At 50.4% G+C, this 20,306-nt stretch overlaps 1 protein-coding gene and 1 pseudogene across 1 annotated transcript; one reads left to right on the top strand and one right to left on the bottom strand.

The window, feature by feature from the left end:
* The first annotated feature begins 4,825 nt into the window (after nt 1-4,825).
* On the top strand, nt 4,826-16,411 carry LOC120695733 (helicase SEN1-like). The gene is given in 9 exon segments (XM_039978948.1): nt 4,826-6,114; nt 6,197-6,596; nt 6,691-7,598; nt 7,702-7,767; nt 7,848-7,973; nt 13,683-13,870; nt 13,872-13,925; nt 14,003-15,431; nt 15,887-16,411. Coding segments are annotated over 8 exon segments (4,266 nt in total). The 5' UTR covers nt 4,826-5,007; the 3' UTR covers nt 15,420-15,431; nt 15,887-16,411.
* Nucleotides 16,412-18,456: 2,045 nt separating this feature from the next.
* LOC120695410 lies at nt 18,457-20,306 on the bottom strand (annotated as a pseudogene).

Genomic DNA, 20,306 nt, shown 5'->3' with positions numbered 1-20,306 from the left:
TCTAATCCGCTTCCACTAATTTAACCTTCCACACAAAACACTCTCTCCTCTAAGCTTAACATCGATGGAAACTCTCCGGCAGTTTCTCATTCTCCAATAAATTTCTACTATTGACAAAAATATATGTTCTAGCAGTTTTCTATACATCTTTCTTTTTTCAATAATTATTAATTATTCAATTTATCTCAGTATTTCACTCCAACTCCTCTCGATTAGTTCAGTGTAAACTCTAACCCACGTCCTGCGTCTATTGTAAAAGAGGGTGAAGTTTTAGGTGGACATGAGATAGGTGTGTTGCGCGTTTGCTAAGCGCTAACCCAAGCCGGACCTTAAAAAAGAGAAAAAATACTGAGGCAAATTCAGAATTCGGCTACTCCGCCAAACGCGATAACGCTCGTAGTCCTCCAAATGGAGGAACTGGCGGGCAACGGGGACGGAGGCGGAGGCGCGGAGCGCGAGGCCTCCGGCGCTTAATTTGGCGCCGCAACTCTACCATTTGCAAATCCTCTTCCATTCCGAAGGCCCCACTTCGGCAGTCTCCCGTTTCTCTCGCGAGCCGACATCGCCGCCTCGCCGGAACCCTAGAACCCCGCCGGCGGGCGCCGATCACGGGGGCCTCCGCCATCCACGGCGATGGCGATGGCGATGGCGGCGGAGCGGCGTCTCGAGCTGGCCGAGCAGTGGCGCGGGATCCAGGAAGACGAGGCGGCCGAGGACGGCGGCGAGCCGTCCGCCGCTAGGCACCGTCGCCTCATCCGGGCCAAGGAGGAGTGGTACGTGCGGCTGAGGCCCTGCCAAGTCTCCCCTCATCGCTCACCCACTTCGCATCTCTCTTAAGGCAGCGCGGCGGTCAGTACCATGCGTAATCGCGCGCGGGTTTAGGGGTGTCGTTGTGGGTTAAGGATTGCTCTGTGATTAGGATTCAAATAACTTGGCTGCACGTTACTAGGTCTAGGCTTCGGACTTGCTTTTTTGCTAGTTGGATTACGTAATGTGAATGTAGGTGCCTTACTGCCTATGGCGTCTCTCGTGCTTCTCACTTTGACTTTTGAAATGTAGCTGATCGATATGCTGGGAGGTATACTTGGCAGATTTCAGGGTTTACTATCCTCGTCAATGCAATCATTGTTATAATGGAATCCGTGCTGTTGAAAGTGTAGTTGCAGACTTGCAGTTTTGATAGGGTGTAACTGAACTTTTTAGATGGTGGTTGCAGACATAGTATTGGATTTGTAATGTGCTCAGAAGTAGACACTGGACATGAAGTTTAAGGCATAATGATCAAGTGTTTAGGTTAGAAAATCAGATGATCATAGGCGTCATATGATGTCTGTTACACCTAAGTAGCAAGAAAACAGTGTGGATTTACATACAGTTATGGGTTTAAGATTCACTAGCCTGAACTTAAACTTAGCTAGCTAAAGGGTGGATCTAATAAATGCTGTGGGTTTAAGATTAGCTGGCATGAATTGAACATTCCAAATAGCTCCAGGACATTACTACGTTACTTTATGTGATGGTTATGTAACAGGCTTTTGTGCTAGACATTGGATGATGCATTTATAGCCAAATTTTATGGTTCGTGGCCCATCGTTGTTAACAGTTTCATGTACTGTGGATATGTGGACAACTTATCCACTGGATAACTGAAACAGTATGGTACCTGGGTCACATTTACTTGATTTTGAAAAGAAGCATCTTCTGAGTTTGATCTGACATTTCTGCAAAAGATATAGTAGCCCCCAAGGAAACTCTCAGTGAGCATGGTATGAGCTATGCAGCTTATTTTCTGTATCTTAGTCTGATATTGGATGTGCTGAGAGGGTTGAATGACTGTGTACCAAGCAAATGACATGGCAAACCAAATATTGACCACTGCTTGGGCACCAAATTAAAGGACCAGTACCCAACTTTTCAATTCCTATTCTGCGTCTTTCAGTTCCAATCTTAACGTGATACTTATCTAGTGTTGTGTTTAGGGAAACTTATTTTTATTGCTTTTTTTAATGCCGCAGAAATATAGATCTTGAAACAATTCTTAGTTAATGGTGAGAAGGGTTTCAATTTATGCGGCTGTGTAGAAATTGTTCATTGTTTTTTCTTGACATTTTGAAAGCTGATATAGTCTATGGTTTGATGAAAGACGTTTCGGTCTATCTAAAATTGACTTGTCTCTGAACACCAAAAACACGTAGAACCCTAGTTTGTTATGCTCCCTCTTATGTTTCCCTTGTTGTTAGAATGTAATTGTAACATACAGCCCACATTGGGCCTGTTGGCCCATTGGCCTTGTACACATTGTAACCCTAGCCGCCTATGGCTATATAATGAAGGTCACCCCCCACGATTGGGTGTGCGGTGTTTCTCTACATGGTATCACGAGTCTCGGGTTCCTAATTAGGGTTTCCCCTTCTCCCTTCCGCTTTCCTCTCTCGGTGCCGCCGCTCAGCTCGGCGCACCTCCACCGCCCGTGCGCCCAGATCCCGGGCGTGCGCCACCGCACCATCAGGCCGCGCGACTCGCGTTGCGCCGCAGCTGTAGCCGCGCCGCCGCCTTGGCCGCTTGCTACCGCGCCTTCGATCCGATCGCGTCGCCTTCCGGCCGCGCATCCGATCCGACGCGCCACCATCGGGCCGCGCCGCCACCCAGGCCGCGCTGCCTGGCCGCACCGTCCACGACCGTGCGCCATGACGTCGTCTACGACTTCCTCCGCCACCTCCGGCGTCCTCGGCTCCCAGTCCTCCGGCGGCATGGGCGATGCGCTCACTCCTCCGTTCTTCGCCGCCTACGCCTTCGTCAACGTGAAGCAGCACGTGCCGATCACTCTCAACCTCGAGCGTCCCAACTACTCCAAGTGGAAGGCGTTCTTCACCGTCCTCTGCGCCATCAGGAGGCTCCAGCTGAGGACCCTGACGAGGCTGAGAGTGATCGGCCAGCGCAGCGCGGGAGTTGACGGGCAGCGGAGAGGCAGAGATCGGTGTCGCCGCAGAGAAGCCATAGCGTTTGATGGGCGGCGGCAGGGAGCCCGTCTGGGAGCGAGTCTCCCGAGGAGGAGGAGGAGCTGGTGCCGGCAGCACCTCGCGTGGCTGCTCAGGAGAAGCCGCGGCAGGCGGCATCGGCACCGGAGGCGTCGGTGCACGAGGCCGACGAGTGTAGACGAGTAGAGGCTGATGGCCGCCGCTGGGTTGCTGCTGCGCGTCTGCAGTAACCGGTGCAGCAGTGGTGGCCGGCCCACGAGGAGCCGAGGAAGCCGGAACCGAGGGGGGCGCTTGAGGACCGGCTGTGGTGGCCGGTCGGGGTCCCTGCTTGTAGGCGGCACCGTGCCACAGGATGGCTGGGTCCAGCCCAACAGGATCGCCGGCGTCATCCGAGGGTCGCGTTTGCTCAACGTCCGGGGTGGACGGAGCAGGCGCGGGTAGAATGTCCTGCAACAGAAAATCAAAAGAATCCGGTCGAGGCTTTGAAGCCGCAAACAGAAAGTGAGTCTCATCAAAAACGACGTGTCGCGAGATGATGATCTTGCGATTTGAGTGGTCAAGACACCGGTAGTCCTTCTGTGAAGGAGGGTAACCGAGGAAGACACGCCGCAGAGCGAGGAGATAGTTTGTGGCGAGTCGTGGCACTAAGGTTCGGGTAGCACAAGCATCCGAAAACTTGAAGGATGGAGTAGTTCGGCATCTTGCGATGAAGAAGGTAGTATGGGATACCGTTATTTATGGACGATGATGGCCGCCGGTTGATCAGGAACACGGCGGTGGAAAGCGCTTTGACCCAATAGGAGGGAGGCATGGCGGCATGAATCAGAAGCGTGCGGACAGCATTGTTTAGAGTGCGAAGCATCCACTCAGCTTTGCCATTCTGGGCGGATGTGTAGGGGCACGAGGTGCGGAGGAGGATGCCGCGGCCAGCTAAGAAGGTGGCGGTGGCATTGTTCAAGAACACGGTGCCATTATCTGCCTGAAAACAGCGCACAGGAAAACTGAACTGTGTGTGAGCGTAAGCAATAAACTGAACAATGTGCTCATGAGCTTCAGATTTATGGCGAAGAGGAAACGTCCAACAATAATGTGTATAATCATCAACTATCGCAAGATAAAATTTATAGCCAGAAATACTCGGAACTGGAGAGGTCCAGACATCACAATGAACGAGTTCAAACGGTGCAGAGGTACTAGAGACCGAACTAGCAAAGGGCAGCCTAGCGTGTTTGCCAAGCTGGCAGGCATGACAAATGCGGCAGGCTGCTTTATTACACTGAATAGCTGATAACTTATTTAGAGTATTGACGACGGCGGGCGCAGGATGACCAAGACGGGAGTGCCACAGCTCCGGGGAGACGACAACGACATGGCAGCGGGGAGGCGTGCGATGCGGGATGGTGTAGAGGTCCCCGTTGCTATTGCACCGAAGAAGGACCGTCTTGGTCTGGAGATCCTTGACAGAAAAACCAAAGGCGTCAAACTCAATTGAATAGTTGTTGTCGCGGGTAAGCTGTCTAACAGATAACAGGTTACGAGCGAGCTGCGGAGCGACAAGAACATTATCAAGATGAAAAGGGCGATCAGCTATTTGTATAAAAGACGTGCCACGACTAAGCACAGGAATTGATTGACCGTTGCCGACCGTAATGGAGGACGGCGGTGATGGGAGACGGGAGAGAAGAATACCGTCGTTGGAGGACATGTGGGATGTCGCTCCGGTGTCCATGACCCAGGGGTTGGACCCCTGGATCGCCATCTGGTTGAGGGCGGCGATCAGGCTTGCCTGATCCCACCCGCCTGGAGTCCCATACGCCAAGGGACCGGTCGCTCCGGAGAACTGCGGCGGCGCGAAGGCGGTATTACGCTCCGGCGGCCCGAACCACTTTAAATCCGTGTGTTCTTGCGTTCTTGCCCCGAAGCTAGATCGGCCTAATAGTTTAGCACTTCCCCGACTACTCCCCCTCGGGGAAAAGGCGGGTGCGTTCCGCCACCCGGCTGTGGGTACCCCCAAAAGCCCACGACACCAATGTTCAAAGAACCAATTGTTAGTGTTCCTTCTCCACTTCAGGGGAGACATACTGGCATGGACAATCTTGTGAATGTTTTAGGCACAGAGCCCTCCCATTCACCAGATATTCATGAAATAATACTCCTTTCAGACAGTGAGGATAATTCACCGGCTGCTGATGTGTCCAGTGAGGAGGTCCTATCATCAGTTATGGAGAATGATGCACCCACTGCCTCCAATATGTTGAAAGAAGTTAAGCCTCCTGAACAAAGAATGCTGACCAACGATGGACACATGCCTTTAAAACCACAGATATGTAATCCAGCTAGTAATATTAGTGCTTCTTCTAGACCTGTATCAACAGATAGTAGAGGCAACATTGCTGCCTCACAAGGGTTAGATGGAATGAAAAAGACGAGGCTTCCAAAAAATGCAAATAATAATTCCCTGTTACCAAAGTCGGTTAAATCATCTGTTAGTGGCACTTCTCAACCACAGCGTCCGATTTTGTCGTCAGATACAGAAAATTTTAAGTCAATCTTCAGGGATATATCTGATGATGAAGATGATCCTTTGGATCATGCACTTGATAATTGCCGAAGGCCACAAATCCCTTCATCAAAGCCTAGTATATTGCTTCCTAAGAGACAAGTTGTTCAGCTTCCAGTGCCTGTTGGAAGAAGACAAGGTTCTGGTGGTAAGGTTACAAGTACTCGACGACTTCAGCCGCCTAAACTGGGTAGCTGGTTTAAAAATATATTGGAAATGGACTACTTCGCTGTTGTTGGGCTGTCTTCTTCTGAGACTGTGAAAAAACCCTCTTTAAAAGAAATTCCTGTATGCTTTGATTCACAAGCTCAATATGTTGAGATTTTCCAGCCACTAGTTCTAGAAGAGTTTAAGGCTCAGTTGCAGAATTCTTATGTTGAGACCCCTCCTGATGACATGATGTGCGGATGCATATCTATCCTCTCAGTTGAAAGAGTTGATGAATTCCTTATCGTCCGTGCCCGCCCTGAGAATAGTCAGTCTATCAAATTCAAAGGCTGCATGGAGAATGATTTAATACTACTCATGAAAGATCCAATGAAGAACCCAGAACAGCAAGTCCACGTGCTTGGCAAGGTGCAATTATTGCCCATCATTTTTGCTACTGAAATGAACTAAACTCTTTTAAGTGATGTCTAATATTTTTCTGTTCTTTCAGGTGGAGCGGCATGAGAATGATAAAAATAAAGCATTTATTTTTGTGATAAAGTTCTTTCTTTCTAGTAATGATGCACGTTTAAATAAAGTGAAACGACTTCTTGTTGAAAGAAGTAAGTGGTTCTTAAATCGGGTTATGAGCATGACCCCTCAAATTCGTGAATTCAGTGCTCTCTCATCGTTAAATGATATCCCAATGCTTCCAGCAATCTTGAATCCTGTTTCTTGTGCTGGAAGCTATCATAAATCTGGAAAAGTGCATCTCGATCGACTTGCACACCCTTTGAGGAAAGTATTGAAATCATCTTATAATGAAAGTCAGCTCCAAGCTGTAAGCATTGCCATTGGATCAACAAGCTCTAAAACAAACTTTGATCTGTCCCTTATTCAGGGCCCTCCAGGTTGTCCTTTCACAATTTTTATCAGCAAATTTGTGCAACTCTAGTCATCGCATGTCAGCAGCGTAAAAATTTCTTCTTGTTTTTGTCCCTACAGGTACAGGTAAAACAAGAACAATTGTAGCAATTGTAAGTGCACTGCTATCTTTGCATTCGGATAATCCTTACAAGTTACCAAGAAATGAATTCGTGAATAGTACTGATTCTACCAAGCCAAGAGCAAAGATTAGTCAATCTGCTGCTGTAACTAGAGCTTGGCAGGATGCAGCCCTTGCTAAACAACTAGAAAAGGATTCTCGGACAGAATGTCCTGGAACGTCAGAGCGGTTTGTTAAAGGAAGGGCTTTAATTTGTGCGCAGTCAAATGCTGCAGTTGATGAGCTTGTGTCAAGACTCAGTGAGGGATTGTATAATGCTGACGGAAAGATGTATAGGCCTTACATAGTGAGAGTTGGTAATGCAAAGACAGTTCATTCTAATTCATTGCCTTTCTTCATTGATACACTTGTTGAACAAAGATTATCGGATGAGCTGAAGACTAATAATGATGCCAAAAATTCATCTGATGCTGAATCCTCTAGTTCACTTAGGGCTAATTTGGAGAAGATCGTGGACAGAATTAGACATTATGAGTCAAGGCAAAAACTAATTGTGTCTGATAGAAGTGAAGATGACTCTCCTGTACCTGATGAAAATGAGGCCAATGAAGTTTCTGATGAAGCGTTTGGTGGAAAGCTTAACTTTTTGTATGCACAGAAAAGGAAAGTTTCTGCAGAACTTGCCACTGCTCACGCACGTGAAAAGAAAATAGCTGATGAAAACAGGTTTCTAAAGCACAAGGTACGGAAGTCAATTCTTGGGGAAGCAGAAATTATTGTGACTACACTGAGTGGATGCGGGGGTGACATATATGGAGTTTGCTCAGAAACTGCTGCATCTAATAAATACAGGACCTTTTCAGAGCATGCTCTGTTTGATGTTGTTGTTATTGATGAAGCTGCACAGGTATTGTCTTAGCGCTTACTGGGCTCTTTGAATCGCTCTAGCTGTATGTTCAGATGTTCTATTGAACCAAAGAATAAGTTTTTCTTTGTTTTCTTCTTTATAGGCCCTTGAGCCTGCAGCCCTGATTCCACTTCAGCTTCTGAAATCGAGAGGAACTAAATGCATAATGGTACTCTGTTACTTTATAATACATTTTTTCCTGTACAATTATTTGGAACTAGCTATTTACTTAGCAATGTTCCTGTGAAGGTTGGTGATCCAAAGCAGCTACCTGCTACTGTGATGTCTGGATTGGCTAGCAAGTTTCTTTATGAGTGCAGCATGTTTGAACGCCTGCAAAGAGCTGGTTACCCAGTGATTATGCTGACTAAGCAGGTTGTTTATTATTACATCATTCTGTTTCTGTAACACAGCTTAGATGCCTTGTATTGCTGGGCCATCCAAACAATTTACACTATCTGCTTCTAAATAGCTTTATGCAATCCTAGTGCTGAACAATAACAACCTTGATGACATTATTAAATGGAGTAACAGGGTCCTCAAAATTTTTCTATATCACGAATTGTTGGTGTATATTGAGCCCATGTATAGAGGCCCATCTAGAGGTCCATGTATAGGAACTATATATCCCACCCTTCTAGGGTTTGGAGGAATACACACAATTATTCTCTCCATCATGGTATCATTAGCCTAGGTCTCTCTCACCTCTCTCCTCTCTCTCTCCAGCCACCAGCAGCTGCCGCCGCCGCTGGCTCATGGCCGGCCGGCCGCCGGCCTCCTCCTCCTCCCTTCCCCTCTCCTCCTTCCCTCCTCTCCCTTCCTCTACTCCGCGCGCCGCGTGGGCCGCCGCCCCTTCCTCTGCTCCTGCTGCCGCCGCCGCCTGGAGGTGCTGCTGGGGCTACGGGGGCTGCCACCGTCGGGCCTCCCTGGGCTCCGATCCGGCCAGCCCCGCCCTGTCCCGCCGCCTCCCCTGCTCTGTGTGGTCTGGGCGCCGCCGCCTCCCTTGCTCTGGGAGCCGGCGTCGCTCGGCCTGGCGTTGGGGCCCCGCCCCTGCCTTGCCACCGGCGCCGCTGGATCCACGGGCCCGTGGCCGCGCCGCCGCCTTGCCCCTGCATGGCCCTGGCGCCGCCAGCGCGGCCCCTTGGCGCGCGCCTGTGCCTTGCCCCTGGCCCCGGGCGCCGCCGTCGACGCCCTGCCGGCGCGCCGTGACTCGGAACTCGCAGTCATACGGGGATTCGGAGGTGGCATGCGGCCGTGCGAGTGGCCGTGGGCGTCCGTCCATCCCGGACCCCGCTCGGCGTGCCCTCCTCTGGCCGGCGTCTGCGCCGTCGCTGCCCCGGGCGGTCCTGGCGTGGGCGTGGGCGCCCAGGATGCGGGGGCCGCCGCTGCCGCCACTGCCGCCACACCTTTGGCCGCGCCAAGCGCCACCGCCGTCGCCCTCCGCACCACTGTTGCCGCAGCCCAGGGCGCGAGGGCCGCGGTCGTGGGCGTGTCTGGCGCCGCCACCGCCCGGGCCGCCGCCGCGCTCGCGGTGCCTCTTCCTGCGCCCGTGGCCACGCTCGCGGCGCCTCTTCCTGCGCCCGTGACGCCCGTGACCGCGCCAACGGCGCCTCTTCCCGCGGACGCGCTATTCGCCGCCAATGCTGCTACGGCCGACGCTGCTCTCGCCGCGGCCCTCCTCGCCGCCAAGTTCGAGGCTACGGCGGCTCAGGAGCGGGTCCGCGCGGCTGCCCTCGCTTGGGAGCGCGAGCGCTCCGCGGCCGACGCTCTCACTCGTCGGGTCGCCGCGGAGAAGCCCTACTTCTTTGTCCCGCCCGTCCCCTTCCCCGAGTACGGCGCTTCGTCCTCCCACCAGGCTCCGCCCTCTGGATCTGGACCCCTGATCGACTCGCCCGACCCCCTCCTTGGTGCTCCTCCCACCGGCCAGACCGGGGGTGGGGGAGGCCGCGGGCGTCGTCGGCGAGGGGGACGTTGTGGTGGTGGTGGTGCTGGCACTACTCCCGCTCCGGGTGGTACTGGTGGAGGCCGTCGGGGCACTCCGACCCAAACTCCGGCTCCCACTCCTGCTCCTGGCCCTGGAGGTACGCCCTGGCCATCCTTCAGCGCCTCATGGTCAGGGCGCATCCCGATGTGGCCGTTTCAGGGTCAGGGCGGGGGGACTCGTCCTCAGCCCCAGTCGGAGGCCATGTTCACCGGTGTTGCTCCCCTGTTCGCGTCGTTTTGGACCCTGCTCGCTCAGCCTAGCCAGCAGCCGACCTGGCCTGGGGGGTGGGACCAGGCCGCACTGGCGCAGTCCTTCAGCGTCATGGGGCGGACGCCGCCGGTCAGCACTGAATGGATCGCCGACTCGGGTGCCTCCTTCCACACCACCCCAGATGCCGGTATCCTCTCTTCTGTCCGACCCCCACACCCCTTTTGTCCTTCTTCCATCATGGTTGGTGATGGGTCTTGCCTTTCTGTCACTGCCGTGGGTTATGCTTCTGGTTCTTTTTGTCTTCCCAATGTTCTTGTTGCTCCTCAGATGGTTCATAACCTTCTTTCCATTCGTCAGTTTACAGCTGACAATTCTTGTTCCATCGAATTTGACTCTTCTGGCCATACTATAAAGGATTCGGCCTTCCAGCGTCCGCTCCTCCGGTGTGACAGCACGGGGCCCCTTTACACTCTTCGCCTTCCGTCTTCCGCTGCACCACTTTCTCCTTCTTCATCTGCCGCTTTTGCCGCGACGCCGTCTTCCACCACTTGGCACCGCCGTCTTGGTCACCCTGGTCGCGACGTTCTGACTCAGCTCAATCGTAGTACTGATGTTCCGTGTACTAGGGCTCCTGCGGAGCACCTTTGCCATGCGTGCCAGCTTGGTCGCCATGTTCGACTTCCTTTTTCTTCTTCTTCCTCGCATGCGACGCATGCCTTTGATCTTGTTCACTTTGACCTGTGGACCTCTCCTGTTCTCAGCCTCTCTGGCTACAAATACTATCTAGTGGTGATCGATGATTTCTCACACTACTCTTGGACTTTTCCTTTGCGCGCAAGTCTGAGACCTTCCCCACCCTCCACTTCTTTGCCTGGGTGTCCACTCAGTTCGGCCTCACCATTAAAGCCGTCCAGTATGACAACGGGCGTGAGTTCGATAACTCCATCTCCCGTTCCTTCTTCCTCTCTCGGAATGTTCAGCTACGTATGTCTTGTCCGTATACCTCTCCTCAGAACGGCAAGGCTGAGCGGATGATTCGCACGACGAACGACGTCATGCGCACCCTTCTGATCCAGGCTTCTTTGCCCCCACGCTTCTGGGAGGAGAACCTCCACACCGCCATCTACTTGCTTAACCGCATTCCGTCCACTGCTTCTCCTGCTCCCACTCCACACCACGCTCTTTTCGGTACCCCTCCTCGCTACGACCACCTTCGGGTCTTCGGGTGTGCGTGTTACCCTAACACCTCCGCCACCGCTTCTCACAAACTGGCGCCTCGCTCGACTCGTGTGTTCCTTGGGTACTATCATGACCACAAGGGGTACCGATGCTTTGACCTCACCTCTCGCCGCGTCCTGATTTCCCGACACGTCGTCTTTGACGAGTCAGATTTCTCCTACTCCACCTCCTCCACTCCTTCTCCTGACCTCGAGTTGGAGTCCCTATTTTCGACTGACCCGGTGGTTCAGCCACCGTTACCTGTCTGTCATTTCCCTGCAGGTTTTCCTGGTAAACCGGTACCGCTTCCGGTGAACCCTGCTGCGCCGAGCGCGGTCCCGATGCCCGCGGTCGAACCACGCGCGGCCCCCGGACCTCCGGTCGTGCCGCGCGCGGACCCGGTTTCTCCTGCTGCGCCACGCGCGGCCCCGGTGCCTTCTCCTGCACCTGCGCGGTACGCTCAGCCGGTGCAGGTGTACCGGCGTCGTTCGGCGCCGACACCGGCGCCGCCGCGGTACGCCCAGCCGGTGCAGGTGTGCCGGCGTCGTTCGGCGCTGACACCAGCGACGCCTCCGGCTCCGGAGGCTTCTGCGGCGCCTACACCGGAGCCGTCGCCACCGCCGCTAGTCATCCATCGGGATCCTCGGCATATCCATCCCATGGTGACTCGGCGGATGGCGTCTCAGGCCGCGACTCTCTCCGCCACCGAGGGAGAGCCGTGGGTCTCTCCGGTACCCTCCTCTGTCCGTGACGCCTTGGCGGATCCACACTGGCGTCGCGCGATGGAAGAGGAGTACGCGGCTCTTCTCGCCAACCAGATGTGGGACCTCATGCCGCGTCCGTCTGGTTGCAATGTGGTCACTGGCAAGTGGATCTGGACGCATAAGCGTCGGACTGACGGCACACTGGAGCGCTACAAGGCTCGCTGGGTTCTCTGGTGGTTCACCCAGCGGCCTGGTGTTGACTATGATGAGACCTTCAGTCCAGTGGTGAAGCCTGCTACTATGCGCACGGTCCTCTCGCTTGCGCTCTCTCGCTCTTGGCCTGTGCACCAGCTGGATGTGAAGAATGTCTTTCTTCATGGCACTCTGTCAGTGATAGTCTACTGCTCCCAGCCAGCGGGATTTGTGGACTCCAGTCGTCCTGACATGGTCTGCCGGCTCAACAAGTCTCTCTATGGTCTGAAGCAGGCTCCTCGGGCTTGGTATTCTCGGTTCGCCACGTTCTTGCTGACATTGGGGTTCACCGAGGCCAAGTCAGACACGTCTCTCTTCGTCTACCGCCGTGGGGATGAGACTGACTATCTGCTGCTCTATGTCGATGACATTGTGCTCACAGCTTTCAGTTAGCAGTTGCTTCAGAGTGTCATCGCCTCTCTGCAGCAGGAGTTTGCTATGAAGGATCTTGGTCAGCTCCACCACTTCTTGGGCGTCACTGTTGAGTCTCGTCCGTCCGGCCTTCTCCTTCACCAGCGGCAGTACGCTCTTGATATTCTGGAGCGGGCTGGGATGACTGATTGCAAGCCCTGCTCCACTCCTGTCGATACTCAGACGAAGCTGTCTGCTGATCTGGGTGATCCGGTGGCTGATCCTACTGCCTATCAGAGTCTGGCCGGCGCTTTGCAGTACCTCACCTTCACCAGGCCGGACCTCACCTACGCTGTTCAGCAGGTCTGTCTCCATATGCATGATCCTCGGGAGTCACACCTTGCTGCGCTAAAGCGTCTCCTTCGCTACGTCCGTGGCACTGTGGACCTCGACCTGGTTCTTCACTGCTTGTCCTCTGCTGAGCTAGTTGTCTACACCGACGCTGACTGGGCTGGCTGTCCGGACACTCGTCGCTCCACTTCCGGCTACGCCGTCTTCCTGGGCGGCAACCTGGTTTTCTGGTCGTCCAAGCGGCAGCCGGTTGTCTCCCGCTCCAGTGCCGAGGCGGAGTACCGTGCTGTCGCTAACGGCGTGGCGGAGGCGTCCTGGCTACGACAGCTCTTGGCGGAGCTCCACAGCCCGCTCGCTAAGAACACGCTCGTCTACTGCGACAACGTCAGCGCAGTGTATCTCTCCAGTCTCCAACCCCATTCAGCATCAGCGGACGAAGCATGTGGAGATAGACTTGCACTTCGTGCGCGACAGGGTCGCCGTCGGCGATGTTCGGGTTCTCCATGTCCCGACCACCTCCCAGTTTGCTGACATCTTCACCAAGGGACTATCCTCCTCGACCTTCTCGGAGTTTCGCTCCAGCCTCAACGTAGCAGGTGGCTAGTTGTGGCTGCGGGGGGTATTTGCCCTTTGTACTTTCTTCTTGTCCAATCTTGAACACCGCTGCGACGGTAGTTCAGACTGTGAGGGGGTGTTGGCTTTCTTATTGTCCAGTCTTGAACACCGCTGCGCCGGTAGTTCAGACTGCGGCGGAGTGTTGGTGTATATTGAGCCCATGTATAGAGGCTCATCTAGAGGCCCTTGTATATGAACTATATATCCCACACTTCTAGGGTTTGGAGGAATACACACAATTATTCTCTCCATCACGAATTTCAGAACCTGACCCTTGTTTTATCTTTATTTATTTATCTATATATCTATTTATTTATTTATTATTCATGTATCGATAAAGCGAAATAGCAGTCTTTTAGGCTAATTCCTTGTGCATCATTTCTATTGCCTTGTCTGCAGTACCGCATGCATCCAGCGATTAGCAGATTTCCATCTTTACATTTCTACGAAAATAAACTGCTTGATGGTGCTGAGATGGCTGAGAAATCAGCTTCATTCCATGATCATGATTATCTTGGTCCATACATGTTCTTTGATATTGCTGATGGTCGTGAAAATTGTGGAAGAAATGCTGCTACAGTCTCTCTGTAACGACTTTGAAGCTGACGCAGCTCTTGCAATACTTACTTTTCTAAAGAAAAGGTGAGAGGATTGGTTCTCTCTGCCTAAGGTTTATTACTGTGCAGAAAACTGAGGCACATTATTTTCTTCGTGAACAGATATCCGTTGGAGTTCTCTAGGAAAATAGGGATCATTACTCCATATAGAAACCAGCTCTCTCTACTGCGTTCAAGGTTCACTTCCTTTTTTGGGCCTGAGATAGTTGCTGCGATGGAGATAAATACTGTGGATGGGTTTCAAGGTCGTGAAGTTGACATCTTGGTGTTGTCCACTGTTAGAGCGTCAAAATCCTCAGATGATAGGCATCGCACTGGTGAAGCACGCAGTATTGGGTTTGTTGCAGATGTTAGACGCATGAATGTTGCACTGACACGTGCCAGGCTTTCTCTATGGATCGTTGGAAATGCAAGAACCTTGCGGACAAATTCACACTGGGATTCCTTAGTGCAGAATGCTGAAGAACGGAATCTGTTCATCTCAATTAAGCGGCCATATGGTTTGATGTTTGAAAAGGTCCAACATCATTCCAGAGATATACATGCTACTACTCGTAGCTACCACACTAGTCATCTTAAGAAGGATAATGGAAAAGCTGCTATGATGGGCTCAAAGAGAATTGATTCTCCACTCCAGAAGGAGCAATCAATACATGCTGCGAGGAATGTAGAAAAGGAAGGTAAAATACCTAAAGAACAATCAAAGCAGAATGATGATAATATCAGACCCACCAAGAGCTCATGGCAAGAAAACATTGGTCAGGATTCTGTGATGAGAAACCAAATGGAGGGTAAAAAGTTGACTGTGAATAATGATAATCATCTAGAGCTTTCTAAAGGCTTAGTGAAAGGGGGCTCTCGTGAAGGCTCCAGTGTCAGAAGGCAGACGGAATTGAATATACCTGTGGAGCAGAATGTTTGCAAGGAAACTAGTAAGGCCTCATCTAACCAAGACTTGTTTCAGAATCCGAAGGTCACCCATGATAGTTATAAAAAGAATGCAAGCCAAAACAATGATATGGGAACCATCAAGGGCTCATTGAAACATGATCTCAACTTGAAATCAACAAGCAAGAAAGATGATGTTTCTCCACCTTCAGTTCCTGATCTGCAGAAGTTGATACAAGCGGCTAAAGGTGCAAGGAAGTTTTCTGAGAAACCTAGATGTGATAATCCAAATCAAGTGGATCCCTCAGTTAATCATGATGGAATTTTTGATCCAGCAAATAAGAATGATGGTGCTTGTCCACCAACAAAACCTGATAATAAGGCCAAGAGAAATAGGAGGTTCTCTGAACAATCAAGACCTCAGAATTCAACAAAAGTGGATCCCTCATGTCCATCTCATTTTAATGAAGCAAGTAGCCATGTGCCAGAACTCAAGAAAAGCCAATCCACTAAACTAAGTAGTAAAAAAGATTTGATTGCAGAAAGAAAACGGCAACGTGGGGATGTTGATTCTTTGCTTTCTTCGGCCCTTATACCATCGTCGACTCATCATACCAAGAAAAAGAAATGAGAAGAAGCCAAGGCAAGTTCATGCCACCTTAACCATGCTGCAGACTAAAACAGAACTGGTTATGTCCTTTTTGCTAGTCAGTGCTTTGCCATTAAGACAGAGAAAGTTGTGCACCAATGTTTGCTGTGCTTTATATACAGAACTCATGTCTGCACCATGCACATTCTTTTTCTGTTGTCATGTTTGATCATTTTTGCTGCTTGTTTTTTTGATAAATTTTTGCCCCTTCTGGTTAAATATCCTTAATGGTAGCTTTTATACTGTGGCTGCATACGATTGGTTAATCATTCTTCTATGATTCTATATCCACAACAGCATATCTGTACCTGATCCTTTGTTCCAAGTCATTTTTCAAAGGAAGCTTCGCTATGTATTAAGTTTTTATCTCTTTGTGTTTATCTGTTTTTGTATTTACTGCAATTTTTTGGTTTGTTCTGAACCTAACACACTTGTAAAATTGTAATCAGGTGGCAGCAGACATTTCATCTGTTCTGCAGACTGTAAACAACATTTAGCCTGCTGATAGGATCATGTTGATCTCATGAATACTTTAGCTTATGTGAAGTGATTTTGGTAAAGGAAGTGCTTGAACCATGAGTTTTCGTCTTGCAAAGCTAATTTCTAGAGGAATGCTAACTGCTTGCTGGCTGGGTGCTGTATGATTGGCAACGGCTGATGCCTACAGAGGGAGAACCTACCACCATTGATTCAGTGAAAAGACTGTCGCAACTGATTTTCCTTGTGCTGGAATTCTGCGGATGTCTGTAAATTGTTTCTTAGGGCATTTTGTTCCCCATTTTCATCCGTTGGATTGGAGCAAAATGGGACCATACAGACAAAACACAGTGATCATACCGCTTGTAGAAGTGCAAGCCAATTTTGCCTTGTAAATATTTTGTAGGTAACACCCTTATAGGAAGAAAGCTGACAAAATTTGACTTGTGCCTGGTGGTGCCCTTAAAAATAAAAGGGATATACCGTGTTTTGCGTCAGAATGAAGGCTTGAGTGCTTGACGTTTAACCATTTCATTTCGTTTGCAGGACGTAGTTTTGTCTACTGTACAGAGTAAACAGTGCCAAGCGTTTGTCGATGTAACTTGGTCTAGCCTTTTCATCAGACATGCTCTAGGCTTTTCAGCTTCACTCCAGAAGTTCACGGTGGAGCAGCAACCAGTGGCGGAGCTAGCCCAGAATTTTAGCTGGGGCAGAGCATGTTCGCCGCAAGAGCAGAAAAGGAGTAAGCCTAATCGGCGGCAATTCCATCCCACTTCGATTGCTTGCCATGCCACGCGGGTGAATGAAGGAAGAACGGACGGGAGACTCTCACCTGGTCGAATTCCCCACTGCTGCCGTGCTCCCGAATGGCGGCGACGCCCTCCCGCGCCGCGGCCTGCGCCGGCGGGCCTCCCGCGCGACGTTGTGGATCTTCCAGAGCCTAGCGCCCAGCTGCCGCGCCGAGGCCGACGCCGGACTCCTCCTCGCCGCCGCCAACACAGCGCCCACAGGTGCCGCATCCTCCCGAGATCCCTCGTCGTCCATCTTCCACAAGGGTGCCGGCGTGCCGAACTCCCCCCGGCGCCTGGCCCTACCGAGGCGCAGCCACAGCGGCGCCGGCGCTGCCGCTGCTGCAGATGGAGGGAGGGGATGCAGGGGAGGGGCGAGAGGAGCTGGCCGCCGTCGGCTAGGGTTCCTCCGTCGGCTCCTGGCCGGCCATCGGGTATCGGGGCGTTGGGCGGAGCAGACAGAAGAGCGATGCAGGGGAGGAGGCATCGGGCGCTACGGGGAACTTGACTGCGGTCAGTGGGCCAAAAACCAAATGGGCCACCTGCCCGTCTTGACTAGCCAACAGCCCAAAAACATGTCTTCTTCCTCCTCTAGCAGATAGACAAATCGGCGTCGCCGCCGCCTGGAATGCTATCGCCCTGGCACTTGGCAGGGGCCGAAGGTAGGGAGGGTTCTGCTGCGCGGCTCCGCCGGTAGCTGGGGCAGCTTCCCCACCCTGCGTGATGGGTAGCTCCGCCTCTAGCAGCAACCATAAGCATCGGTGTTTGGCTGGCAACTTGACTCCAGGTCAAGAAATGGGGGATTTTCCTTTTTGACGTTTCTCATCTGGATACAACTATACAGACAACACATGCACACCCTAGTCACACTAATCGTACATAACTAGACCTACAATTGCACTGTAGATATGACTTACAGTTAAACATGAAAGGAGACATCCAAGATTTCGTAGGTGGTCTCAATCTCTTTGTGTCTCGCGAGAGATTACCGGAGTTATCCGAGACTTTGTAGGCGGCGAGTGAGTCAGCAATATCTTTGTGGCTCCATGCAAGAGGACTATTTGCAGAGGAAATCCCGGACTCCGGGTGGCACGCACACCTGCGTCGCGCACCACCACGCTACGAGGTTGTTGTGCCACTTACCTGTACGATCTCCCACCGTTACTATCTCCCATATAATCGTTACGCTGGCCGCCACAATACATCAAGAGGCTGGGCAGTGAGGCACATTTATGCACAACAACTTGGGTTCAACTTGCCAGATGATGCACATTTAGGCTTTAGCATTAAGAACAGAACAATATGTTGGAAGCTTAACAGTTAGGGCCAAGAAGACATCCATTTGGTGCTCCAGCCATCTGATGGTGCCAAAAATCTCCTAGGCCCCGTTTGAAATCTTGGAATTGAATTCCATTCTAATAATCATAATTTATATACAAATCTATTAAGCTAATATGATTATATACGGAATATATTTGTATACTAGTGTTGGCCATATGAGGGAGATACTTATGTGTTATATTTCTACTATAGATGAGTGGGTCAAAGAGCGTGCTATAAGTTACAGAATAGAAACGTAACTTGGTGGTGTATAGAATTAATTTCCATATCCCAACCTATGAATTTAGGATTGGTTTATATCTAAACTTTGGAAAGTAGTTGGAAAGTGGTGGAATGTTGAATTCTAAGAAAAATAGCCGATTTTATCAAGTAGATTTTAATTCCTCCAAAATGAGATGATCCAAACAGCCCCCTAAAGTTTTAACTAAAGTAGCAAAGAAAACAGGCCAGTACAAAGAGTTGAAAATGTCGTAATATTACATATGTTCAGCCATTCCAGTAAGGTACAATGATGCTCTAACTGAAATTGCCAGGTGAGAGATGGCAAAAAAAAGTGATAATGTAAAACATATAATTAACAATTTTTCATACAGCTAATTTGTCAGATATACCACAACATAGAGCAGGAACTAAACTTTGTTCTGTCCACCCTTAGCTGAGATGAAGCTCAGACGGTGTTTACAGTATCAGCAAGTGACCGCAATACACATCCTAGGCCTGCCTTCTCAGTTAGTTTTTCATGAATTTTGAGGCACTGGTCACATGTAGGCATGTCTCCAGTAGATAAACCTCTATAAAGGTACCTGTATCGCATCGGTGTTTACATACAGATAATCTTGGAGTTTTGAACTATAAAAGCACCCGAAATGATATTGAGGCAGCAATTCAGCGACACAAATAAATTGAAACATGCGTGTAAGATGGTGTTTAGTCAACTTAATTTAACAGCAAATATACGGTAAGTGGTGTTGTAACACTCCTAAAGAAATGGAGATAAGGATAATGTGATGAAGTGGACAGGCGTAGGAATATCAATCAGCGCATAAATTCATTTTTTCAAACATGACCATGCAGCAAGTACTATTAAGCCAGACTTGCATATATTAAGATGCAGGGCCTTAGTAAAACTAAGTACAATATGACTTGCTAATTGTCATTTTGTCAATAAATGCACTGTAGTTTGTACTACATATTCCTAGATTTGTATGTCATCCAGTCTAAAGCATTACTTTGATCAACAATTCCTATTCTAATTTATTTGTAAACCAATGAAACTATACTAATTTTTTGAGATAAAACAACTAATTTTATGGTGCATCCAAAGATGTGTGAAGATACTGTTGACAATGTTAAAATATATTGACTGCATGCAGCCTAAATGAGAATAATTTTTAACTAGGTCATGATTAAAAAAATCTAAATGCTCTAGCTTCTTGACCACCACAAAAGTAATGGAATAATCCAAGACTCCATTGTGTGTTTCTCACATGTAACTCTTAGATTTTGCACAATCAAACAACTTCTAGACCTCAAAGCCCAACAGGTAGCTAGCTACTTTCAAGTATTCTCAACCACCTGGATGGTACTCCGCACAAATCTGACACCATGGAACTCTTCCAACTAATGTATGTAATCAATACCATGACACAATCACGGGTGATCAATACATCGATATCTAATAATCTTGGGATCTCATCAACTAGGAAATGTTAATTGTCAAGACACAAATTGCACACAACTGACCTTCCCTGACCAAGACCTTGGAAGCAAGTGATGGGATCATGGGAAGGGAGCAGAGGAGAGGTGTATGTCTTACTTCATGAGGATGTCGTAGTACTCGGGATCCAGTGAGTTGAACATGCCCTCGGCGTCCCTGATCGGCTGATCGCCATCATCGCGCAGTGCACAACGATCCAGTTCGCGGACTGCGCCCATCCAACCCCACCAATGAAGAAACCCATAATCGAATGAATGAATGGGAGAAATGAAACCGATAATCAACGCCGAACCTTGCAGCGCTCGTCGCGGGTCTTGAGGGGCGATCCCTCGAGCGCCGTCTTCAGCGCCTCCACCGGCTTCGACCTGCCCAACGCCGCACAGAAAAATCCGGTGACTCGAGAAACAGAGGAGGAAAGGTTAGGAGAGGAGGGAAAGGGACTTGCTGCTTAAGGAGAGCCTCGATCTTGTGTGACTTCTGGTCGATGCGGGTGATGATGGCCTCCAGGATCTCGTCCGCGTCGGGGCACGCCGCTGACGAAGCCAT

This window comes from Panicum virgatum, chromosome 2K, assembly GCF_016808335.1.
Source record: "Panicum virgatum strain AP13 chromosome 2K, P.virgatum_v5, whole genome shotgun sequence".
Classification (NCBI taxonomy): Eukaryota; Viridiplantae; Streptophyta; class Magnoliopsida; order Poales; family Poaceae; genus Panicum; species Panicum virgatum.
Note: the sequence above shows the minus strand (reverse complement) of the source record. Positions and strands in the feature narration are given on the sequence as shown.